Source organism: Asterias rubens, chromosome 18, assembly GCF_902459465.1.
Source record: "Asterias rubens chromosome 18, eAstRub1.3, whole genome shotgun sequence".
Taxonomy (NCBI): domain Eukaryota; kingdom Metazoa; phylum Echinodermata; class Asteroidea; order Forcipulatida; family Asteriidae; genus Asterias; species Asterias rubens.
The window spans coordinates 7,912,204-7,937,655 of NC_047079.1; the positions used below are offsets into that span (position 1 = coordinate 7,912,204).

The 25,452-nt window shown below is 37.4% G+C and overlaps 3 protein-coding genes across 6 annotated transcripts; 2 read left to right on the top strand and 1 right to left on the bottom strand.

The window, feature by feature from the left end:
* LOC117302330 lies at positions 1 to 9,834 on the bottom strand. 4 transcript variants are annotated; one of them, XM_033786229.1, is made up of 12 exons: positions 9,700 to 9,834; positions 8,936 to 9,131; positions 8,301 to 8,450; positions 7,134 to 7,270; positions 6,598 to 6,694; positions 5,868 to 5,973; positions 5,328 to 5,383; positions 4,710 to 4,933; positions 3,679 to 3,985; positions 3,205 to 3,456; positions 2,277 to 2,407; positions 1 to 2,240 (listed from the first exon to the last, which is right to left on the bottom strand). In XM_033786229.1, the coding sequence occupies exons 2-12, from the start codon at positions 9,120 to 9,122 to the stop codon at positions 1,434 to 1,436; spliced, it is 2,454 nt and encodes an 817-aa protein (XP_033642120.1). In that variant the 5' UTR covers positions 9,123 to 9,131; positions 9,700 to 9,834; the 3' UTR covers positions 1 to 1,433. The 4 variants fall into 4 exon arrangements, with proteins under 4 accessions (XP_033642120.1, XP_033642118.1, XP_033642117.1 ...); XM_033786227.1 differs by having other exon boundaries at positions 1 to 2,407; positions 8,936 to 9,128; XM_033786226.1 differs by having other exon boundaries at positions 1 to 2,407.
* A 3-nt stretch (positions 9,835 to 9,837) lies between these two features.
* Positions 9,838 to 16,896, top strand: LOC117302333 (lysophospholipid acyltransferase 5-like). Its single transcript, XM_033786235.1, has 11 exons — positions 9,838 to 10,027; positions 11,500 to 11,607; positions 11,946 to 12,052; positions 12,338 to 12,469; positions 12,907 to 13,197; positions 13,765 to 13,851; positions 14,199 to 14,365; positions 14,959 to 15,106; positions 15,518 to 15,676; positions 16,260 to 16,396; positions 16,811 to 16,896. The coding sequence occupies exons 1-11, from the start codon at positions 9,925 to 9,927 to the stop codon at positions 16,836 to 16,838; spliced, it is 1,467 nt and encodes a 488-aa protein (XP_033642126.1). The 5' UTR covers positions 9,838 to 9,924; the 3' UTR covers positions 16,839 to 16,896.
* Positions 16,897 to 19,568: 2,672 nt separating this feature from the next.
* On the top strand, positions 19,569 to 25,389 carry LOC117302336 (beta-lactamase domain-containing protein 2-like). Its single transcript, XM_033786239.1, has 7 exons — positions 19,569 to 19,727; positions 21,260 to 21,423; positions 21,812 to 21,948; positions 22,178 to 22,403; positions 22,692 to 22,882; positions 23,492 to 23,740; positions 24,144 to 25,389. Exons 1-7 carry the CDS (start codon positions 19,594 to 19,596, stop codon positions 24,357 to 24,359), a joined length of 1,317 nt encoding a protein of 438 aa, XP_033642130.1. The 5' UTR covers positions 19,569 to 19,593; the 3' UTR covers positions 24,360 to 25,389.
* The last annotated feature ends 63 nt before the right edge of the window (positions 25,390 to 25,452 follow it).

Sequence of the window (25,452 nt, forward strand, 5' to 3'; positions counted from 1 at the left end):
TATACCACTTTCCAATATAAAAATAATATGATGAACATAATTAAAATAAAAATAAAAGGTAAGCACCTTTGCTTTTTAAAGAATACACAGATTAATAAACAATGTAAAATAACGACCTTTAAACTACGGTTGCATTTCCAAATGCATTTATAATCTAATGCATTAATTAATGCAAAATAAAGTCAGATGTTTAGCATTTATATGTTTCTTATAAATGAACACAAAAAACGCAACATAGGGAGCTGTCATTAATTTCACTGTCATACAAAAAGTATTACGGGGAGAGCGAAGGAGACCACAACTAAAAAGTTGTGTAAAGAATGTTGATTTTTAATGTGCATTTATTTTGAATTTATTTTTGATGGAGTCTACTTTGGGGAGGGGGTGGGTTACTTTGGGGAGGGGAGGGGTGTCCTTAGAAGTAGGACTCTCTGTCTGATCAAAATATCTGAAAATTTTGGAAGCTTTGGTCTCTAAATATAAACTATATACTCTAGATATAAAAATATACATATAACAAAACATCTGTTTTGATGCAGTTTTTCCCACAGGGTTTAATTAAAACAATTAGAACAATTTTCAACTTGTAAAACTTCAGAAGCCAAAAATGCATCAAACGAATAGTTTTACAAAAAAATCCCAAAATGATTAAATATAATGAAATTATATATGAAAATATATAAATAAATATACCCTACTCTTAGCTCAATCATAGAGAGAGAACCACTGAAAGAGTTATAACGTCCCAGCATCAAATGAGCAATGATCACCGCCGCCAGCACCAGTTCGTTAACAGCCATGGTTGCTTCTTTGCATGCAATACTTAGTTATTCAAAGTATGCCCCACTTTCTAAACAAATTCTGAAAAGAACATTCGAACAAATGTCTCCGTTGGCCACAGCTGGCCATCGATCAGAGATGGTTCATCATTTACTAGAAATCCTGCCGGTTTAATATAACATCTTTCTGAACGTAGGAATCCATAGGAAATTGTTTTATGAAAGGAACATTCAATTGCATGGTTACTCATGGCTTGACAGCATCAACCATGGCCGTCCCAGCAAATCAATGACGGCAATCATTATATACATTACAAGGGCAGACAGCACATGAAAGCAGCTGGCGATGACAATGCATTTTCTAAGGGACAAGTTTAGGTTGACGGTCTGTGGGTTTTTGTTTTAACTCCTTCTGTGGTCCTTTCCCTATGGTTCATTTCACTTGATACTGCAGGTAGACATTAAAAATGCACAAGATAAAAAAATATATACTTAATATAAATTAACACATCCAACACCACACAAACAGTTAACAATATCAAGTTGCATAAACTGGAAAAAGTTATCTAGTAAAATACTACCACATAAAGCATTGCCTCTGTGGAAAGTATAACGAGTTGTTCAGAAATCAAACTAACTTTTCTTAAACTTACGTTAGTTCTGACTGTCTCTTTTGCTTTTCTTTTGACGCCTTCTTTTCATAGATGCTTCACCTTTTCCCTGATAATTTTTCTGTCCCTTAAGATTTTCAGCAAAAGAAGTTGTTCCTGTTGCTTTGCTGTGGTCTGCTCCAACATGAGCAGTTTGATTGGCAGATTGGAAGTCGTGTGACAGTGTTGAAACCATCTGATTGGATGGGGTAGCTGTTGACTGTAATGACCATCCAATTAAATCGTGATTGGTTTTAGGATGGTGGTAAGGTTGTTTTGGACCATTCTGATTGGCTGAGGTAAACTGCTGTGACTCTGTTGATGGCGCAAAGCCAGCTGCTAAACCAGGATTGGTTGAAGGTCGGTGGTGTGATCGTTTTGGACCATTCTGATTGGCTAATGTAAAGTGCCGTGACTCTGTTGATAGCGCAAAGCCAGCTGCTAAACCAGGATTGGTTGAAGGTCGTTGGTGTGATCGTTTTGGACCATTCTGATTGGCTGATGTAAAGTGACACGACTCTGTTGATGGCGCACAGCCAGCTGCTAAACCAGGATTGGCTGAAGGTCGGTGGTGTGATTGTTTTGGACCATTCTGATTGGCTGAGGTACAGTAGCGTGACTCTGTTGGTGAATGATTAGAAAGGGCAAATTGTTTCGAACGACAACGTTTTGAGCCGGAGGATGAGCTGTAATTGGTTGACTGTGAATGATGCGACTGACTTGAGAACATCTGGTTGGATAAAGCTGAGTGGTGCATTTTTGATGACGAGGAACTGTGAGATGATGTAGAACAGAATGCTCTCGCTGAGGAATTTTGGTTGGCTGATGCAATGATGAACGTCTCGGATGAATCTTTCTGATTGGATGACTTAAAACGAGACAGTGTGCTTGATGCCATCTGATTGGTCAACAAAGTTATATCCTCAGTATTTGATTGGCTGTCTGATGCAGACACTGGCAGTTCCTTTTGACACTCCTCTGTAAAAGAAATGAAATTACTTATTTTTATTAAGTAATTAAATATACTTTTTCTATAACAGTGTCTAGAGAGATCAATATTTTCCCAAGTAGCTAACCGAACACGATTTCACAGAACTGCTTAGCACTATGGTAAGCAGAAACAGATTGCCATTGCTATTACCATACTTCCACTCAAAATGCTATATCATGGGTGAGGTTATGCTAGCTAACTAGCGGTTGACTGAGTAAATAAACTAGTTAGACAACCTGTTCTGCAGATTAGCTCTATGAGTCCTTTAGGTTTGAAGGGATATGATATTTGCCTTAATTTTCAGAATATGAAAGACTGGGGCTTTGAGAAGTGTGGAAAATAAGAAGGAACTATATTTAGTAAACTTGAGGGTACAAAAGTGTGTGAATCGTTTCAGAGAGTTGTAATGGCTGTGAGAAGAACCAGTGTGGTCTTGACATAAACAGTATACGCTGCTCGTCTTTAGGAGAAAGAAGACAAGCAGAGTATGCTTATGGAAACGTCAAGTTCACATCAGCTCCGAGTCTTTTCAGAGCCAACAATCCTCCCAAACAGAGATTGTACACATGGTTGTGTGCTCAAGTGTACAAGTTGAAAACAACAAAAACAACAAGCAAATTACTCGGGTGGGATTCGAACCCACGACCCTTGCAATTCTATAGCAGTGTCTTACCAACTAGACCACCGAACTGCCTCTAGCTCCTGGGCAATCTCGGTGGTCTAGTTGGTAAGACACTGTTCTAGTACCTTACTGTTAGGAAGTTTGAATGTTTTGTTGACAAACCTTTTATTTCTGTGACTTCTTCAAACAGCCATTCCTTACTGGTATCTTGGAATGGATTGACACCAGGTAGACCCTTTTGAAGTGTGGTTGTTGGGCGATAGGTTTGGACCATGGTGAAACTGTCTAGTAACTCTTCATTCTCATCAAGACATTGGTACTCAGGCTCGGATGTAATCTCCCAGTCTGCGTCGCTGTCAGTGTCTTCAAGCGGTGTGATTGGTTGATCAGCGTCGTAGTTGGTTGCATTGAGTGCTGTGATTGGTTGAAAGGCGATGAGTGAAACAATTGTTGTTTAAAAGGCTTTAGGTACTTTTTGTAGGACAGAAAACATTAAACTACACAGTTTGAAGGTAACCTAGAAGGTAATGATGGTAGAAAGCTCCCTTTAAAATGAGATTTGCTGAAGTGCTGTAGTTTTTGAGAAATGAGTAATAATCAAGTCACACAAAAATTTGTTTACAGTTAAACACTCACCATTCTGTATTTCACCACTATCACCATATTGACCTTCAACCTCAACGCCATGTAGTCTTCCAACATCCTGGCTGTTATCCATCATTGCCTTGTGAGATTCCCAGTCAGTTTTAGAGTCCCATATGTCAGAAAGATTTATCTGCAACAAATTCGCTGGAACCTTCCACTGGTTGTCTGGGGGGTCGATCAAAGAGCAGATACAGGGGGGCAATACGTTGGCCACTCGCAGCATAAAATGGCGCCCTCTTGCATCAGTCAGGTGGTAATATTTTGCGTGGGGCATGTTAGACTTGATCCGTACCTTGTACTTGTTGGAAACAGGGGAGAAAAAACACTAAATGTCAATTTGTGCACTGAATCTTGCTTATTCCTGCTGATCCTTTGTATACCAATTTCATATCTGATTACTGTCTACAAAACTAGACCAGGAGTATAAGTGCAAATAATAACTATGGTAAGCATGTAAACACTGCTTCGCCTAAAATGTGCATTACACTTAAACACAAAGGATCATTGACTCTCAAACACTTTCAAGCCAATGTAGGCTGCTAAGCACTTCACTTCCAAAAATACACATACTGATGTAGAACAAAGAGAATACATTGAATTACCAAACAAAGGTTAATAAATAGGTTTTGGGGTCTCTTAATATGAATTATATAGTCGGCAAAGCGTCCCAATGGAAACATCACACCAACTTGTTTTGTAGAGAAGTCAATGAAGAAATACCAGTTTTAGACAAGGGAGGAAAACCCCTACAGAAAAAATCCACAGAGTAAAAAATACAATCCACCTGCAAGGGTTTGGTCTGATTAGGTGGGATTTGAACGAGGGTCCACAGAGGTGAAAGGCAGGGACAGAAACCACCGAGCCATCCTGACTGCCTAAGAATGATTTGATAATCTAGTAAGGTTTGTGGTGACGCCTTGCACATAAACACTCACTCTCTCCTCAAGATATATATTGTGGCTCTGAAAAGAACCTGTTGTTAAACAACTCAATGTTTTATGATTCTCTGGTCTGTTTCTTACCTCTCTAGAACCATCTTGTTCCAGATTCATTTCATCAAGCCTGTAAGTAATTCTTCTTGCTGCACCAGTTTTAATGTCCATGTCTCGTAGCTCCTGCTGGAAATGATGCAGTGACCCGCATGATGTGAAGAGATCAATCAGACGGGACCAGTTGTAGCCATGCTTCAAAAGATGTTTGACTGTAAGCTTGCGTTGAAGACCGACAACAGAGGCTGGTAAATTCTCTGAAAAGTAAAATGTTACAAGCAGTATTTATCATGGGTGTTGGCGTCATGTGAATTGGTTTAATAGTAACTGAGCACATATCTGTCAATATTAAAGACACCCAAGGCGCACAAAGACAAAATGATTGGTTACAATTAAAAGAAAACTTGACACGGATTTTTAACGAATGTTTGAACAAATTTGTCTTTAAACTGGACTTGAAGCACTGAAGTGATGTAAATGTGCAAAGATCTCTTGGGAGAGTGTTCCAAACTTGTGGAGCAGCCACGCAGAATTAACCTGTATCAATCTAATCTTTTTTTCTTTTTTTTTGTGGAAGCTCAGATAGCTAGGTTGGAGCTTGTATCATCATACTCTGTCTCCCACCACTCTCTGTCAATGATCCACACTCACCTTCAAGATCAACTTTATCTTCTCTGTAGTATTTTTCTCCCTCGTAGAACTCAATCCTGAAACATTGACAAATATTTCTATGAAAAAACATATAAAGTCAGGCCTCAAAATAACCCACAGCAATTGCAGTGATGCCCAATGCTTTTGCTGTGGTGCCCTTTGCAAAGTTCCAATACAAACTTAAATTGTCCTCATTGAAGAGCCCCTTACCAGAGGAAAATTGCTGCGCCCCTTCAAGATGAAATTCAAGGCCTGTAACGTAATACACCATGAGAGACACTGCCCAGTACACTTTAATACATTTTTGATTGAATAAAGACAACTTGACTAGAGTAGGACTTGAACGTACCTGTGTTCAAAGGATTACTGTGCCAGTGCTCTATCAATTGAGCCATACAACCCTAAAGTTGGCAGTTCAAATCATGCTCTTCTAAATTTTTTCTTTTTTCAACCAAATTTTTTATAAATGACCATTTAACTCCGCTCTTACTGATTTTAAAGGGTTGATTTGAACTGAAATCAAGGTGAGGAAGCATTTACCACTCATTTGTGTTGTAGATGGGTGTCCGATACAGCAACCAATGAAGGCTGCACTGCGTATATAACTTCACAACGAGGGAGCCCCGGCTTCTGGAGTCCAGCAAATCTAAAGATTAAACCCAATTACCACGAGGACTTTGACAAAATGTTTTAAAAACAACAACCTCTTCAGAATATTGTGAAATCAAAAGTGTCCTGAAATGGGAGAAGCTGGGACACAGCTTTGCCATAAGACCAGACCATTAAGTTATGCCTCTAGAACACAGATCTATCACCAGCAACAATTGTCTGCTTACCCAATACAATCTAATGTAAGAACCACAAGGGAAACATCTTGAAGTGATCCCTCTCCTACCATTTCTCAAGTTGTATCAGAAACTTGCAAGCCTCGACATAAACCACAAGACCAACAGCAATTGCCATTGCCCCAGGTGCTTTTGCTGCGATGACCTCTGCAAGGTTCTAATAGAAACTTACATTTGCCCCAAAGAAGTGCCCCTTACCAGAGAAGTGCCCCTTACCAGAGGAAAAATGCTGTCCCCTTCAAGAGCGAAGTTCAAAGCCTGAACTTGTTTGTGATCCCTGCTAGTCAAAGGTCCAGCCTTAGTTCCATTCATTGACCAGAAAGGCTCAAGTCTAAAAGACGTGATTCAAGTCTGGGCAAAGATTTAATACAAATACTGCTTCAGAGCAAAATAGTATGAATAATTGGTAACCTTGATATACATACCTTGATTAGTAAATTGTGCAGGGAACCAGTCATTAAGCAGAGAACCTAGTCCAAAAGAACGTGACTGTAAAAGCAACGGGTGTTTAGCATCTTTGTACTAAAACACAACAGGATGCAAAAAGAGCAAATTATCAAGTTTTATTTCATACAAAATTTACTATTCTTGAAGAAGTCAGATAGTGAAAAGGCATGAACTAGGAGTACAGCATTGCAGTTAATGCACAGAATAGATAAGATAGTACGACACTTGCAGCCGATTTCACAAAACGCTAGGATTAATCCTATCTCGAGTTAAGACAAGTAACCCGTCCTAACTTAGAATGGGTTCAATGCGTCCTACGCCGTTGGATACGGAATTTATCATCTCCTAAGTCCTAAGATTAATCCTAATAAGTTAGGAAGTGTTTGGTGAAATCGACGGCTGGTCTCAAACTCCAGTCACATTTCTTAGGCCTCTGGGATCAGACTTTGACTTGAGGATAAGGAAATCAGGATTAAGGATTAATAAGTGGCAGAGAAATCTGGGATAGGGTTACCTGCTTAAGGATGGGTAAGGGATCAGCATAATGAATGTTATGTGTCTCCAGGGTGGTTCTTGGGTCTATGTCATAGCTTTCCAACATTCGGAAAAAAAAGAGAAATTGAAACGTCTCTCCGCCTTGAGCAAACAAAACTATATTTTGGGGTTAGGGGAAAAAGATGAGAAACAAAAAGAAAGATTAAAATGTTTCTGCTCTGAAGAATGAAACTGTGGGTTAGAAGTTAAAAAACGGTACATTAGAAATAAACAATAATATCAAACCAAAGTTACTGAGGAAAAGTAATGCCACAGCAGTTGTGAAGTCAGTTTCATGCAAGGTGAAAAAGCATCTTCCAGTAAAATGAAAATAAATTCAAGCAATTAAACAAGAGCTGTTCATGCACAAAATCAGCAGAACATATGGTCCACCATTTTGTGGGGTCAACAATTTGGTTCCACAAAAAATGTGAATCATGTTCTGTCATAAATAGCACACTAACCTTAATACCATTTCAATGGATATTTAGACCTGTGTGAATCATTATACTACACTTTTAAAGCATCTTTCCAACCATGTGAATTTCATAGACAACGCTTTTTATAGCCCCAAGCACTCAACCTGAAGGCAACCTGCTGCCCCTTTAGAGCAATGTACAAGTGTGGTTTGAACAGGTGCGAGACTTGCACAACCTATAGGGCACCCTCACTTGGTGGTTAAACAGTGTAGCTCATTTTGCCAATCCTCTTTATACAGCGTGCACAGTTTTTCTTTATGTCATCAGTGTTTTTCTTTTAAGATAGAGGATGGCGTGAATACGTGTTGTAGATTTGAAGACCTGTAGCCGATTTCACAAAACCCTAGGATTAATCCTATCTTGAGTTAGGACGAGTAACTCGTTAGTAAGGACGAGTAATCCGTCTTAACTAAGGATGGATTCAATGCATCCTAATGTCTACGGTTATGGAACTGAACTGGTCCTTAATCCTCGGATTAATCCTAAGTTAGGATGAGTTTGATGAAATAGACGGCAGTTTTGTCAGTTTCTGGTCTTGGTCTCTGACTATTGGGTCTTGACTACAACACTGGTGAATACATAGGTACTCAGCTTTAGCATCCTTAATTCGAGACACAGGTTGTTTCCTAAAAGAAAAATACCAAAATGTCTTTATTTCTGTTACATACCTGGATAAAGATTCAATGCAAGCTCAGAGTTTGCTGTTTCTGTCGTGTCATTGATCCATTTCAGTAAGTTAGAAATGACAGTTTCTGCTGTGGAATTTATTCCACTTTTGCCAAATCTTGGAGCCATGCTTTGCTGTGTGGATTCTTTCTCTAGAAAAAGTAATTAAAAAAAAGAGAGATAATATTATATAAAAATACAGAGTCAGGACTACAGCAAAAATACATCCCACAACAGGCAATTTCCCACTGAAAATGTACCAGCAAATTGACATTCTATCAGAGTTAAAGGCTACTTTCTCCTAGAACTATAAGGTTCAATGCACTATCATCTCCACATGGATAAGATAGTGAATCAAACCTCATAGTCCTAGGAGGAAGGCTACCTATACTTTGATTTTATACTGTCCCAATAAATGGAGAGGCCTTAGACTTTGCTCTTGAAGGGGTACAGCAATTTCCCTCTGGTAATGCACACTTCTATTAGGAAAGTGTAAATTTGTAATGGAACTTTGTAAAGGGCATCACTTTCAGCAATAAGCGGATAATCTTCCGGACGTCGCCATGGCACCCCGTGATTGCTGATGGGTGCAATGGGTTAAACTCATAGTAGTTAGTATGCAACATTACCAACTTACTGCAGTTGTGATGGATTCTACTATAGAACATCGGGGCATCTTCTTTGTAGGGCCAGCAATGCACAGCGATGTCCATTACTTTATGTCTCATGAAATTGGTTCCAGACGTCTTACAGGAGAAGAAGAAGAACAGCGGCATTGTCTTGTCATCATTTCTTGCCTCACAATCTTCTTGTTTGGAATCCATCTTGAGCTTCTAGGGAATTATTGTAAGTTATTTTACTCATAAAATAAAAAAGTTTTGAAATCCCTCTAAAAAAGTCTTAGCGAAGCCTACAAAAAACAAAGCTAAGTAATTATAAAGCCAGGGTAGTTGAATTCCAAAGACGGGAGGAGGGTTCTGCTTAATATCACAACTTAATAGTAAATAAAGGGCAATGCATTTATAAACATATTATAATTATAGGTCAGGATAGGTCACCCCCTTTAACTTAACCCTACCAGAGTACCATGCAAAAGTTTGCAGTTCTATATTGGTACAGTGAATGATATATAGAACTAAACATGCTTAATAAATCAAAACGAAACCAGCTGGTATCGTAGGCCTACTAAAACTACTGCTACTGTAGTAGAGTAGTAGTACAACTTAACAAGCAATGATGATGCATTGAATTGATGATTGTTTTTAGTGAAATTAGTCTATTTGTATTTATTTATATTTAGAAAGACCTGAGATTGTGAGAAAGACGCTACATCTCGTGTAGCATTTTGCTATGCTTAACATAATAACAAGGGGAAATTATTCACTGCAAACAAAAAGCTACCTCATTATATCATCAGGGGCCAGGAATGTCTCAATCAAAAGTACCCCTTTGCACGAAAACCTCTCTCTTCTATTTCACCGCAAAAATAGAATCGCCAGGGGACGATCGTGTGTTCTTTTCGCTCGAGTCGAGGGGCCAGGGATTGAAGGTCAGAGTTCAATTCGGGTCATCATCAATACTTTGTTGCACTTTGCGCTGGCATCATCCGCACAGGACGGATACAAAATGGCACAAGAAACCGCCGAAATGTCCGGTGTTTTCTCTGGAATATCTGGGAAACTTGGTATTGATGAAAGTAGCTTGCTCTACTTGTTGACCATCTTTTCATGTAAGTCACTACGTTTGCTAGTTGTATTTATTTCTCGTTTCCATTTATAATCATGATTGGTTGTCATACCCGGCCGTGCTCTCGAGACTCAATGCACATACACACGTACACCGGGCCGGCTGGGCCGGGCCGGGCCGCGTACACACCCACGGCACAGCCGGCGGACGAACGGACGGAGTGCGGGGTATTAATCACAGCAGGGGGGTTCACATGGGTTTGATAGCCCTATACTATAATATAGGACTCTTTCTCTGTACACAGATACAGAGTCCTAACTAGTATCCTGGTGTTATTTCTTTTCAGTAGGATAACAGGAATATTGTTCACAATCAAAAACTGAATGTGGTTTTTTTTTCAAATCATCTATCAAATTGTTTAACAAAAACACGTATCCTCTGCTTACCAGTTTTCACGCTATTATGCCTTTTTCTTTGAATTGGGAAAAAAATAATGATGCCATATATCAACCGATGCCCTAATTATCTTCGTTTGTTAATATTAAGTATGCAAACATGTATTAAAACTTGATGGACATTGAAATGTTCACACCACACCAATCTTCGATGACTTCAACTGGCCCCATTGTTTTGAGTTTTTCCTGTTTTCACGGCAAACGAGAAAGTATGGTTTCCCGGTGAAGCCATACATGGAAGAAACATCTGCAGTGACTACAAGTGTTCTTTGAGACTCTGTGTATGGCTGTATAGCCAGCAGTTGCCTTCATTTTATTCAAAATATTTTTTTTAAATAATTTTTTTAAATTACCATGGAAACTTGAAAAAATAAAAAAATAAAAAAAATATAAAAAGTGTGAATAATTACTGGCTTCCAAATCTGATTTTTATATTTTTTTTAATATATATTTTTCTTCTTAATATTTATAATAAAGCGTATAAATAAACAGTGATAATTGAATCAACAAGCTGATGTTTAAATTTTAATATTAATAATAGTATTGATACGAGGGTTACAAAATAAAAATCTCCAAAAATATTAGAAAATGATATAAGAAGGCACATAGCTTCTTTAAGCCTCTGGATATTTTTTTTAAAGAATGCTCAGCAAAACATTCAGTCACATGATTTTGATCATCATGAATTGTGAATTGAAATAGCGTTTGATGAAACTTTTTCGGTGGGCAAATGTTTTTATATGGCCTCAACATTATGACATATTTTTGTACCTTGCAGAAAGGCCTAAAGTACCAAACTTTTTGCATTTACAAGTGCAAATGACCAGTGGAGCCTTACGTGTTTCTAAGTTTTGGTCAAGGGAGAGGAGACTCTTTGCTTGGCAAATAAAACCACACAATTTTTATCTAGGGCCTGTTTACATCGCGCACAGAGAGGAAAAAGATTTGCCACGATTTTAGGGACACCTCGAAAACAGGACCTCCTACGATACACTTCATTGCGTGTTGACATTTTTAAAGTTTTGGTTTTACAAATGTTGTTTTTTATTGTCATTTTCAGGTTATCCTTTGATGTATATTTCCAGAACCTACTTGCATGGCCAGTCACCAATGATAAAACATATCTACTTCATTGCCTGTAGCCTCACACTGGCTTTCTGTAACTTTGGTAAGACCAGAATGTTTATTTTTAGAGGCACGAGAAGTATCTATTTTACGTCAAGTACAACCCTCACCATTTTTCAACTTTTTTAACCGTGTACGTTTTGATGAATTGTATATTTATTGAAATCATTTTTATATATAAGATTTTTTTTACTAAATCTGAGTCTTGTGCATATAAACGTTACTTGTGCAGAGCAGAAAGTTTATTGTTATATGCCATTTCCTCCTTCAAGAATCATAAAAGCGAAGAAGGCCCTATCAGAAAACAGCTCACACTGATTTATTGTGTCTTGAACATTTTATTTGCTTTTTGTTTTTTTAATTATTGATTTATTCCTTCAGGATTTGACATCATCTACTCGCTCATCTCAGTCTTACTGAACTACGCTCTGCTTGTTACTGTTGGAGGAAGTTCACTCTCAGTGGCTGTGTCATTTGCCCTCAATATGGTGAGTTTATAACCCCTCTTCTAACAAGGAAACTTTCAAATTCATTGGAAACCTTCTTACCCATTAAATGATGTCACTGGTCTTAGTTTAGAATAATTAAAGTACATGTACATGTAGACTCATATGTCAACAGACATACATTACGATTTAACGACAGAATGTCTGTAAGTATGTATAGATAATCCTTAGCAACCCTTTAGCAACAGTCGTAGTCATAGCCACCAAGAAATGTCTTGCTGTATTAATCTTACCTCAAATCACATTTTAGTTTAATTTGTATTCCAGGGTTATCTTCTTTCAGCCTACATTCTTGTATCCACTGATGGTTATGACATCAACTGGACAACACCTCACTGTATCCTGACCCTAAGGATGATCAGCGTGGCCTTTGACCTTTACGATGGCAAGAGGGATGAGGTAAATATGTAGGGTCAAATGACATAAACTTGGGTAGATTTTATAAAGAGATATTTTCAGATGAGTTTACTATCACCATAGTGAGCTGTATTGTTACATCATGCATCTCTTCTCAAGAGTGATCTTAGCTTTTTGTGAGCTTGTGCCCTGCGTATTAAAGCATTAATAAATACTGATTGGAACTCTTTCATAAAAGGGTATTGGGGCTTTCAGACCAATCAGCACTTTCAGCCTCATTTTGGCGACATTGACTTGATTGTGGCAAAACAAGATGGCCGCACAATGATTTTGGTGTCAAAGCTATTTACTGTACATTTAAGTGTACTTCCTCATTGTCACCAATCCTCCACACACTTGAGGATAAGTTTATACATGAAGTATGATTTGTACTCGCATAACTCACATAGCAACATTGCTTCCAATTGTTTCTCAAAAAGGCAAATCTCAGTTCCGAGCAAAAATCATTGAACATCAAGATGACCCCATCACTCTTGGAGCTTGCTGGCTTCACCTACTTCACTGGTGGATTCTTTGCTGGTCCCCAGTTCTCAATCCGACGCTATCTTGAATTCACTGAAGAGAAACTTCTAGATAATGACAAGGGAGAGTTGCCTAATTGCATTGGACCTGCAATGAACCGATTTGCAGTTGGTGTTGTGTATGCAGTATTGGAAACCATCCTAACACCAATGTTTAGCAATGCTTATTTACTATCAGAAGAGTTTGCTGTAAGTATAATTAAAAGTTTTTATTATAATATTTTTATTTATTTGTCATGGATAAGTTTTTTTCTTTTTTTCTTATCTTTACACCAATGTAAAAGTACTGCATACTTTGGTTCTTTTCAGAGTTCTGTGAAAAAAAGAACCCTTGGCAAATCACTCGCTCGGGATTCAAACCTACAACATTTGCTCTAGCAATGCAAAGGTCATGGGTTTGAATCCCACCCAAGTGATTTGCCAGTGGTTTTTCACATAACTTGGGAATGTACAGTATACAGTATACAGTGCTTAGTACACATCAGTGTAAGGGTCAAAACCAAGTTGTAAATATTTTAACAAACATTCAATTGTGATGAAGGAACAAGTGTGCAAGTGAGATCAATGTTAAGATTTAATCTGAGTTTCACAAGGGTTGAGGTATTTGATTTTTTTATGTAATAAACCCTACTCATTTTCATGATTACTCTGTCATTTGTTTTGAGTTTCGACACTAGAGATATTATTTGTATTAAAACAGAAATACAAAAATGAAGTTAAAATAATTTTGTTTTCACATTGTATTCCTTTTTTTAGGCTTCATCTTTCCTGTATCAGATGTTTGCTGTTGTCATGTGGCATAAAGCAGTGTTCTTCAAGTACTGCACTGTCTTCCTGTTTGTTGTAAGATTACATCATTTCTTGAATTTTGTGATTTTCAATTTATGCATCACTATGCTGTTCATGTGCTGTGAGATGTTTGGAGGGGGGTTGGGGGGGGGGGGTTTGAAACTGGACAATTTGTTCATTGTTTCCTAATCATACTGTTACTATTGTGGGTGATTTTGGACGTGTATAGAAATAAAAAACAATAAAAAAGATATTAGTACATAAAATATACAAATCAAATAAATTAATATACAAACAAATTTTAATAAAGTGGTTGTTAAATCTTATTGTTAAACAATAATACACATTACCCAAAACCAACACTAAGTTGAATTTTGTTCTTAACCAATCATCATTTCTAGGAAGGTGCTTGCATAATGAGCGGTCTAGCTTACAACGGCAAAGACAAAGAGGGAAATGCATTGTGGGATGCCTGTGCCAGCATAAAGCCGCAAATGCTAGAAACTGCTACAAGTACAGCTCAGTACATCAAAGCCTTCAATTTATCAACAAACACTTGGGTTGGAAGGTGAGTTCTTTAAGTTACGGTTAAAAGTCTAAAGAATGTTATGATGGGAAAGGTTGGGGTTGATTCGTTTTATTTTCTTATAATAGCAAACCAATGGTCGATGTATTGCAAGAAGCGGATCAGCAGATGATTTGTAAAGTTGTTTTAAAAAATGAAAAGTGCCCAACACAAAAAGCGGCCACTCGAAGTGAGGGCTTCAAGATAAAAATAGTTTATAAAGGGAGAAGATATCTGTGCACATTTCTTTCCAACGTAAATAGATTGTAAGATGGTGGAAAACAAGACACAAGGTAGGAATTCTAAAGTGCAGCAGTATAAGGAAAAGTTTGGCTAACTCCTTTTTTCTTCAATTACAAATTTGAAGATGTCTCTGTAAGTGTGTTGTCTTTAGTTACAAGCCATTTCTGGTGGTCGAGTGGAAGGACATCTGCTCTAAAATTGCAAAGGATGTGGGTTCAAATCCCACCCAAGTAATGTGCCTGTGGATGTTTATTGACACAACTTGGGAGAAAGAACTGAGTATACAGTGCTTAACACACATCTATGCATGCTTAAAAACACAAATAATATTGAATCAAATCTTTTTCCTTTAGATACGTCTTCAAGCGTCTGAAGTTTCTGAACAATCGTTACATCTCTCAGACAGCAGCCGTCATGTTCTTAGCTGTATGGCATGGAATGTACATTGGATACTACATTTGTTTTGGTCTGGAGATATTCATCACAACGTGCGAGTTGTTTGTAAGTTTTTTGAAATCTACAAAATTCCATCCTATAAAAAGGATCTTACACATTTCTTGTTAGTTTAATTATTTCCTGTAGCTCAAACGCATGTTGTTAGACCTAAACGGCTTTGGCTGTGGTGATTTGATGCATCAAGACCAAACACCCAGTCTCAAAAAGTACAACAACATAAGATGGTGGTGAAATGATCTTAAATTATACAATTAATTCTGTGTATTATACAAGTTTGCTTATGCTCTCTGCATACTAATTGAGTTTTTACAGTCAATGTAGTAAATATCATAATTTGTTATACCCTAGCTGCGGCGTTACGTAAAAAAAACTTGTTTACACTCAATCAAAACAATTTTAAAAGATGTCAAGTAATCAACTAGGTGATGATTAAATATTACTCTTTGAATTCTCCAGGTACAAGATGCAGTGAAGCGAAGCCCTCCCTTTGCCAAGTTCGTGAACAACCCAACCCTTAAACTACCTCTCTTTATACTTCTCAAGTTTACCGCTTCATTATCCGTTGGTTACCCTCTTGTTGCCTTTGTCCTGCTGCGCTGGAGGAGAATACGATTGGTAAGTTAAAATAAGATCAATGTGGCATAGCAGTACTTTTCCTGTCCCATTGTGATTCCTGGTTCAAATGCAACCTTTGACTTGACATGTGGAATTGTTATTCAATTCCTGACTGTGGGGTTGACCCATCAGGAAGTGTAACTATTGCAGCTAAAACTCAACTTGTTATCTTCTTTTCCTATATATCCTCTAGCCATGTGACCTCAACAGCACCTTGTAAACCATTACATTGTGCTTAAGGATTAGGTCTTATATTATCTCAAAAAAATCGCCCCCACTCCTTGCAGTAATAATACCTGGCGCTTTGTATCCTTTGGCAAAAGGCGCGTTATAAATACGGTTATTATTATTATTATTATTATTCAGAATTCCAGTCTCTTTTTCATAAATAGTTAATGGAATCAAGAAAGAAGAGAAGATGTTTACAGACTTTACTATAAAGCTCCTTACTCTTTTTATCCACAAATTGCAAGGCCCTAAAATGCCACTGAAGCTGATGGTTCGGAATCTTTGAAATTTGTAGACGAAAAATCACCAATCATTAGGATATTTTCAAATAGCAGCTTTTTTGTTTGTTTTGCAGGTGTACCAAGCCATGTTCCATCTTCCGACTCTTTTCTTCTTGGGGTTCCCATTTCTCTATCAGTTTCTCATCTTACCTCGTCTTAAGAAACAGGAGCGTGCTGCAAGAAAGGCTGCTGAGGTAGCCAAAGATTCAAGGTTTGTATCTTACAAGATGTGTACAGGATTGGCTATTGTCTACAAAATATAGGGAAGTTTAATTTTAAATGGTGTTGATAGAGTCAGAGATTTGGTTTGGGTCATGGTCACTGCACTTTAAGCAAGACACTTGACCATATTTGTGTAGGTCTTATGTGTGTGACTTGTGTTGTGTAATGCTCGTAAAAGAATCCAGTACACTTATGCTTAGAAACAATTAGTACTTTAAGACGCCTGTCAGAGTTTGGTAAAGTGTTGTTTAAGAACTGCGTATTATTGTTTTTTTCTAAAAGCTTTAACATGCCAACTAAATAATACCCTGTTATCTGTACATTTGAAGCAAACATATTTCACCCTCTGCTTGTGCTGTCTTCCATTCATATAACTTTCAATATTATTGTCTTTGACTTACAGGGAGGAAGAAAGTAATAAGATTGATTGATGAAATACTTTTCTAAAGAAAGAGGAGAAATGGAAGCTGAAGTTGGTGACTATAAACTCTTTTAGTATCCATCCGTCTTATTTGTCTGAGATTGTCTCCTATAATTGCCTTGAAACCAACTAGACTGTAAAGCTCGGTTCATACTTGCTGCCAATCTGAAGCTGTTTTTCACAGCGATTGTTTCACAGGAGTTAAGCACAAGTCCACTGATGTGAATTATTCGTTGTGGCATCAAAATTTGTATTAAGCTTAATTTGTATCGCATTCCCATTCGCAGGAAGTTTGAACCGGGCTTAATTCTATTGTGGTATGTCTATTTAAGGTCATGAATGTTTTATATTCAGCCTCGATCATAAGTAATTAACAAAATAAATAGATATTGTGATTAATGTAAAGATCTATTAAAAAATGTCTAAGTTAAAGGAAACATTTGGTAGGAAAATATGTTTTTTGAACATGTGACAAAGTAAAAGTCCAAGAAGATCGTTTCACACGAGATTCAAATCAAAATGAGTTGAGCAAGTCAAAGAGAAGATCGTTCTACACGAGATTCAAATCAAAATGAGTTGAGCAAGTCAAAAAGAAGATCGTTTCACACGAGATTCAAATCAAAATGACTTGAGCAAGTCAAAGAGAAGATCGTTCTACATGAGATTCAAATCAAAATGACTTGAGCAAGTCAAAGAGAAGATCGTTCTACACGAGATTCAAATCAAAATGAGTTGAGCAAGTCAAAGAGAAGATCGTTTCACACAAGATTCAAATCAAAATGAGTTGAGCAAGTCAAAGAGAAGATCGTTATACATGAGATTCAAATCAAAATGACTTGAGCAAGTCAAAAAGAAGATCGTTTCACACGAGATTCAAATCAAAATGACTTGAGCAAGTCAAAGAGAAGATCGTTCTACATGAGATTCAAATCAAAATGACTTGAGCAAGTCAAAGAGAAGATCGTTCTACATGAGATTCAAATCAAAATGGCTTGAGCAAGTCAAAGAGAAGATCGTTCTACATGAGATTCAAATCAAAATGAGTTGAGCAAGTCAAAGAGAAGATCGTTTCACACAAGATTCAAATCAAAATGACTTGAGCAAGTCAAAGAGAAGATCGTTCTACATGAGATTCAAATCAAAATGAGTTGAGCAAGTCAAAGAGAAGATCGTTCTACATGAGATTCAAATCAAAATGACTTGAGCAAGTCAAAGAGAATATCGTTTCACACGAGATTCAAATCAAAATGACATGAGCAAGTCAAAGAGAAGATCGTTCTACACGAGATTCAAATCAAAATGACTTGAGCAAGTCAAAGAGAAGATCGTTCTACACAAGATTCAAAATCACATCTTATGAGACTCAACTGTTCACAAGACCACTAGGCTTGTCTGGTTCTAAGTTAACTGGCACAAAAGCTTGAGTCACTGACCTTGGGCTGGTGATCCAGTGGGTTTTTGTCTGGTTCTAAGTTAACTGGCACAAAAGCTTGAGTCACTGACCTTGGGCTGGTGATCCAGTGGGTTTTTGAGCTCACTCAACCATTATATTGCAACACACACCACTGAATCGCTCTGATTTACAAATTTGTGGTGTTTTAATTTTGTAAAATTTTTTCAGAGTTATCATGCATGGTGATTTAGTTCTTTGGGTTTATTTGACTTTTCTTGTGAGATTTGAAACAGAAAATTAATGGGTTATTTTGAATTAACAAATATTGCATTAATGTATCACCATAGCACTTTGTACATAATTTTCTTTCATGCCAACCAAAAAGAAAAGGTTATACCTTATCTTGATTCAAAGAGGGTAAGCAGTTTACCAGAGGCTTAAGTTTGCCGTCAAGTACTGTGTGTAATGCAAGGATGAAATGTTTACATTTGAACCAGTATGAAATGTTCCCTTTGTAAACGTGTTACTGAACATTGAACATTTGGAGTTATTGACTTATTGAATGCTGTTGTGTACTTAGATAAGATAAAAGATATCATGTAATATTAGCGTTAAAACAAACCTGCTCAACAGGAAACAATGTTTTTCTCATAAAGTAAATAGTTAGAATAGCACCAACTAAATAGAAGTAATAATAGAGTTATATAATATTTAAGGCTTAAACCCGGCTCATTCTTCAAGTGATTGTGAAGCTAATTGTTGTTTTTTTACAATCTGATCATCAGTACTCCTGTTCTCAGGTCAAGACGCAAGATATTTTACTTCGCTATCGCAAATAATGCCACCTAGCTTTACTGAGTCCGAATACTTCCTACTCACCAAGTTTTGTTACCAAGTCCCTCAAATTATTTGTTTTGCTCCTAATTGTCCATTTTGCAATTTAGTACATGGTCCTTTTTTCATGCTAGATAATGTTTTAACATCACTGTCATGGAACTATGCAACTTGAATGCACAGCCTTGTGGATCACTGGCTCTATGCTATGTTTTTTTTCTGCTCAGTAGATAATATGCTAAGCAGTATGTCTTTCTTTACAAGAAAGTTTTGATGATACTTTGTTTCTATTGATATATCTGGCTGTATTGTGGAGGCTGTACAGTAATTCATAGTTAATTAGTAGCTCAGTATGATGGACCTTGAATTTGTACATGGGTCAAATTCTTAAGTTATTTACAAAAGCTTGACGCATCATATTTCTCTGATAAAGTTTAAACAAAGTTTTTCTCAGTGGAATATGAAAGTCTCTAGTTAACTGATCGGTTGGAAATTCATACAGAGCACATGGTTTTCCTGTAACAGCCGTGTTGTACCTATGATGATGTCACTTTATAACAACGCACTCTTTAGTTGGTTCACTGCACACCTTTGTGCATGGTGGAACCAGAAAAAGCCTCACATCCACGGAAAAGTCAAGCCAGGATTTGAACCCGTTGCCAAGCTGTTCAGGTTGTATCAAATGTTTCAGTTTCTTTTAAGAAATTATTAAAATTTTTCTCAAAAAAAACAGCGTAGTATTGGTTGTGTTTTACCAACAGACTTTTGTCAGAAGGGGTGTCCGAGGGGATAAGAACACTGGACTCAAGATCTGATGTTTCTAATGTTTCTGATCAGTGTTGGTTTGAGTCCCGGTTGTGACACTTGCGTCCATTAACAAGACACTTTATACTATTATTGCTTTGTCCTTGAGATTGGATGTAAAGCCGTTGGTCTGGTGTGTTGTGTAATGCACGTAAAGGAACTCGCCAGATACACTCGAAAAGAGAAGGGGTTAGACCCAGTATTCCTGGTTTGATTGTCTGAATAATGCACCACAGCACTGTGTAAACCATTACATGGTGGTATAAAGGGATAGGCTCATTCTTCATAGTGTAGCTCTACATACCTTGCAGGAAAACAATACTAAGTGCTTACTTTGAGACACCCATCGGGTGTGATCAAGTGTTAAATAAGAACTCAGTTTTAATATTATTATTATAAGGCCACAAACAGCGCTTACAGGTTTTATGGCGGCATTGTAATTGGGTCCTACCTCATACTGCATTCGCACTGTACAATGATAGTGACTCTCAAAGTACGTACTCATGATTTTACTTTACTTTGCATTTTGGGTATAAATCATGTTTTATTATATCTTTTCTACTGATTCTATTTTCTTCCAACTTGTATTTGTCTCTATGCCTGAGTCTTTACTATTTTTTCAAATGGTTTTGATTTGCTGTTATTGTACCATATGATATTGTCCTATATTTTTAACTGTTGGATTAATTGTTTATTTGCATTAAATGAGCGATTGTTCTTGTACTTGAAATGAGAAAATGAGAAAATGTGTCCTACTTTGGATTTTGTGAGTGGTGTATGAGGACATAATGGATTTCTAACTGGTTAATGGATTATTCTGAGGTATTTAACCATCTTTAACCTAACCTATTTTAATCCAGACAATGACCCACATTGTTCTGGAACCTCATATTGTACCCTGGATGGCAGATTTTCTTGTAAACATTGGGTGAAAATTGGAACAGTCATATTTGGATTCTGCTATCCGAATGGCAGGGTTTCCCCAAGGAACATTATCGGGGTCCAAAGACTTCTTCATACAGATTAATGACCTATCCACACCATTTCCTTTCTAAGTTGATGACAGTACGATAAGATAAGACTAAAGCTATGCATGGTGGCACTTCAGTCAGCATTTTCCAGAAGACGGTCAGAGCACACTGACTGAAATGCTGAGTAGAACAAACCAGCTCTTTTCAGAGCCACCCGCACTGCTCAATAAAGATTGTTACATGTCCATGGTTTCACTGCAAACCTTACTTACTTAGTACAATCTTTGAAGTACGCAGGAAGGAATCAGCATCTGTTCTACAACAGTCAGCAAATATTGCTTGCCAATGTTCAATTGAGAACTAAAATATAAATTTTATTGCAGACAAGTTTGTATACCACTCTAATAATTTTGATTGATATATTTTCAGTGACAATTTCAAAACTGGTCTTGAAAGCTGTACAGGTGGTTCTGCCTTCAGTGTGTACCACAATGGGTTGAAGGTTGTTGACCTTTGGGGTGGTTTTGCCGACACTGATGTCCGACAATTCTGGAAGGAAGACACTATGACCGTCGCATTTTCAGCTACAAAAGGTCAGTCTGTTTTTCATTTTGTGTGTTGACCATTTTCTTGAAGGTAAAGTGCCTTACTTAACGACAGAAGTGTCAAGACCAGGACTCAATCCCACACCCTGCTGATCAGAAACACCAGTGAAGGGTTCTAAACCACTCTGCCACAAATAGATGCAAGAGATTTTCCAATGCACCTTGTAATTATAAACCTCTGAAATGATGCCATCTAAGAATCAATTCAGACCTAGATTTATTTTTGTTTGAGTGAGATAAGTCGCATGCCAGATTAGTTGTCCCGTTCTTGCGGTTTTGATCTAATTCTATCTGAGATGTGACCACTAATTGATTACAAACACCTGTAAGCTTTTCTCTTATATGATGTCGTATAATATTTTACAATGGTCTGCAGGTATGGCAGCCTTGTGTATGCTTATGCTAATAGATCGAGGGTTACTGGACTATGAAAACACTGTGGCATTTTACTGGCCAGAATTTGCACAAAATGGAAAGAAGAATATCACTGTACGAATGCTTCTTAACCACGAGGTAAGGATTTAAAGAAGATTTTCCAGTAAAGTGTTTCAAATTTTTTATGATTTCTTGGATTAACAAGAGGGAGCAAGCTGTAGCAATAGTAATGTAACGCTGGTAATGGTAACCTTGGTGACAGTACCCTTGGTAACGCGACATCACTCCTTTACAGCAGACCCCAAAGCCTAAACTTTGAAAATGTCAGCATTTATTAGTTCATGCAAATTTCTCTTCATTTAACCAGGCTGGCTTGGCTTCAACCACTCGACCAATCAGCCAAAAGCTCCTGAAGGACCATGATGCATTAGGGCAGATCTTAGCAGAGTCTCCACCGCAGTGGGTACCAGGCACAGCCCATGGTTACCATGCATTCACATTTGGTCTTTACTGCAGTCAGTTATTGAGACGTGTGGATCCTAAGCACCGTACTCTAGGTCAGTTCTTCAGAGAAGAAGTTGCGGAGCCGTTTGGTAAGTTATGTCAATGGGCTGCTCATTTAGAGAAAATTTAGTGAAGTACTTATTGACAAACCTTGACTGTAAAAAGAAAGTACCCCAAAAATAACTAAGTTTTCAAAATCCTTATACCCATCTCAAGATGTTAGTCTTGAATACATCTTAATTGCTAAGCAAATTGTTGTGTCAAACTAAAAGTTTTGTTAATCTCAAGAATCTTAGCTAAACATTATATGTATTAAAACTTTTCATTATTCATTGTTCATTACTGTACTGGATGCAAAAAAAATTCTTGACCTACAGATATTGATTTTCACATCGGACTTCCATTGGAACTGAACTACAGAGTGGCAAGATTGACCGGAGCTCTAGACAATCCTCTCAAACTGATCTCCATTCTTAGTGATTCCACATCTTGGTGTTTTGCTTGGATGTTTGTCACGGGTCGTACTATTATCAGTGAAGTCCTCCACAAATCTACTGATCTAGTTAAGGTAGGAATGGGACTCAGCACTCTGCCCTCCACAAATCAACTGATCTAGTTAAGGTATGAATGGGACTCGGCACTCTGCCCTCCACAAATCAACTGATCTAGTTAAGGTATGAATGGGACTCTGCACTCTACCTGCCCTCCACAAATCAACTGATCTAGTTAAGGTATGAATGGGACTCAGCACTCTGCCCTCCACAAATCAACTGATCTAGTTAAGGTATGAATGGGACTCAGCACTCTGCCCTCCACAAATCAACTGATCTAGTTAAGGTATGAATGGGACTCAGCACTCTACCTGCCCTCCACAAATCAACTGATCTAGTTAAGGTATGAATGGGACTCAGCACTAACGTTAGAAATAGAAGCTCAGTAATCTAAGATCTCAGACAATGTGTCAAGTTTCACTTGTATGGACGCACAGATAAACAGGCTTTATGTGTTCTCGTGTTTACTGACACTACCCTGTGATCTCCTGTGGGAGGCAGGGGGTGAACAGCAAGGATTCTAAACATGTGTGGGGGGACTCTGATCATACTAAACATTTACAGAATTTTCTGTTTTGGCGTTTTAAAAGCAATCTGACACGTCTTATTTGTTCTTTTCCCCAAAGTTCCGTAAGCTGATACAACCAGAAGCAAGAGCGCTTGAAAACCCTTCCGCCTCTGGAATTGGAACAGCCCGAGCCATTGCAAAAGTGTATGGGATATTGGCCAATGGTGGCCAGACTCTGCAAGGTCAAAGGTTACTTTCGGAAGGTATGGTGGGAAGGATTTTCAGCGAAGCAAGATCCCCAACCAAGGATAAGTTTTTTTGTGTGAAAAGCTCTTTCTCAACTGGGTTCTTCTTGACTGTCTTTGAGGTTGGTAGCATTCGAATATCTTAAGATATTGTTAAATCTCATCCTGTTTTCTTCTTTTTGTCATCTACTGTTATCATCTAGGCTCCTTCACAATAGCTATGGAAGCTAGATAGATGACGCCAGAAAATAGACAGAAAATTAAAGCCCTGAATGTACAAAGACTTTTACGAATGTTCAGTGACGTGATGTTTATCAGTATACTACCAATGTTTCTCTGTATTAGCGCCATGGAGCATTGTTTTCGATGGATATGGCGCTATATAAATTTTTACTATTATTATTATTATTGTTATCAGTCAGTTGTCGTTCAACCAAAGTTCAACAGAACAGTCAACAATTTTCTATCAATCTTTATTCTGCCACTTAACTTATCAGTTTTTTCTTACAATTGGTTTATTTTTAGGGCAACAAGCAATTTGGTCATCCAGGAGCAGGGGGGCAGCAGTGTTTAGCTGATCCCAAACAAAACCTCGGCATAGCGTACCTGTCCAGTCATTTCTCTCCCTTTGGTCTTGGTAACGACCCACGCTATCTTTCAATACAGAAGGAAACATATAAATGTGTTACAGATCTTGAGGCCAATTTTTCTGGTATTCTGTCTGAACAGAAATCTGTGTAAGATCTTTGTCTGATGCATGGTTGTAAAATGTATAAAGAAACTAAGACATACAAGTGTCACATATCTTAAGGCCAATAAAAAAAATATCATTTCCCATCATTCTGTTGGGACAGCAACTTGAAGACCTTACTAGTGCTCATTTCAAGTCAGCTTTTGGCAAGCTCCCTGTTAAGTATTGTAAAAACAACTAATTTCTTATGATGATGATGTACGGGTGGACCGAAGTCAGAGATCTATTAGTGGAGAATTTGTAATCAATAGTGTCCATCCATCAAATATTATATCATTGTTTATCTTGTACATTAGTTTAATAAAAAGCAACTCAAGACATTAACCTAAGTGATGTGTTACTCGGTGGATATGCATAGACTAAGTGGGAATTGAGACAAATCTAATCTGAACTTTTATTAAAGAGACTCAAAGGAAAACAAAAAATAACTTTATATTAGTTTAAGATTTTATCAAAATACTTGGAATACTTTTATTTTAGTTCATTTGTGTGATTTGTTTGTATTTTATCAAATGCCATGTCAGACTATGGGCAGGGATGCATTCAGTATGTAAGTGATTAAATGACTGGCGTTTTCAGGGGTTGTATATGAAGGCAAGGACCTATAGGCTCTACCAATCATTTAAAGAAAGACTATGCCATGAAACCCTGGGGTTCATCAATGTCAATGCAATAAATAAATCCATTTTTTATCAAATTAGTGTCAAGGAAAACTTTATTTGCATTAAGTTGATCAGCAATAACTGAATATAAGTCTATGTGTATGCCCGAGGTTTTCAAGGCTATTTAGTGTTTGTTTTAGGCTCACTATTGCTGCCTGCAAACATTGCACTAGTTGTGCAACCCTTCTGGTAGGTAATAATTAAAAATGAACCCAACCCAGTTTGATGAACATTGACTGTGTCTGATCATTATTTTAAATTTGAATAAATTTTGCCCTCAGTAAATAAGTTGTATTATTCTTCTTTAACACAATAATTTATTGATGAGATAAATAAATATATCGAGGTGTATTTTTTACAGGCTGGCATTTTGTTTCATTTTATTTAAATGTTTTTCCTTTCGTTCTGAACTTCTTGTCAG

Coding starts and splice junctions, on each gene's coding strand:
- LOC117302336 (XM_033786239.1), top strand. CDS start 19,594: ATGATGATGTCACTTTATAACAACGCACTCTTTAGTTGGTTCACTGCA. Junction 21,949..22,177: donor GAATGCTTCTTAACCACGAG/GTAAGGATTTAA, acceptor TCATTTAACCAG/GCTGGCTTGGCTTCAACCAC. Junction 23,741..24,143: donor TCTTCTTGACTGTCTTTGAG/GTTGGTAGCATT, acceptor GTTTATTTTTAG/GGCAACAAGCAATTTGGTCA.
- LOC117302333 (XM_033786235.1), top strand. CDS start 9,925: ATGGCACAAGAAACCGCCGAAATGTCCGGTGTTTTCTCTGGAATATCT. Junction 10,028..11,499: donor CTTGTTGACCATCTTTTCAT/GTAAGTCACTAC, acceptor TGTCATTTTCAG/GTTATCCTTTGATGTATATT. Junction 15,677..16,259: donor GCTGGAGGAGAATACGATTG/GTAAGTTAAAAT, acceptor TTTGTTTTGCAG/GTGTACCAAGCCATGTTCCA.
- LOC117302330 (XM_033786227.1), bottom strand. CDS start 9,122: ATGGATTCCAAACAAGAAGATTGTGAGGCAAGAAATGATGACAAGACA. Junction 7,271..8,300: donor TGCATTGAATCTTTATCCAG/GTATGTAACAGA, acceptor CCCAAAATATAG/TTTTGTTTGCTCAAGGCGGA. Junction 5,384..5,867: donor ATCTACAACACAAATGAGTG/GTAAATGCTTCC, acceptor TCAATGTTTCAG/GATTGAGTTCTACGAGGGAG.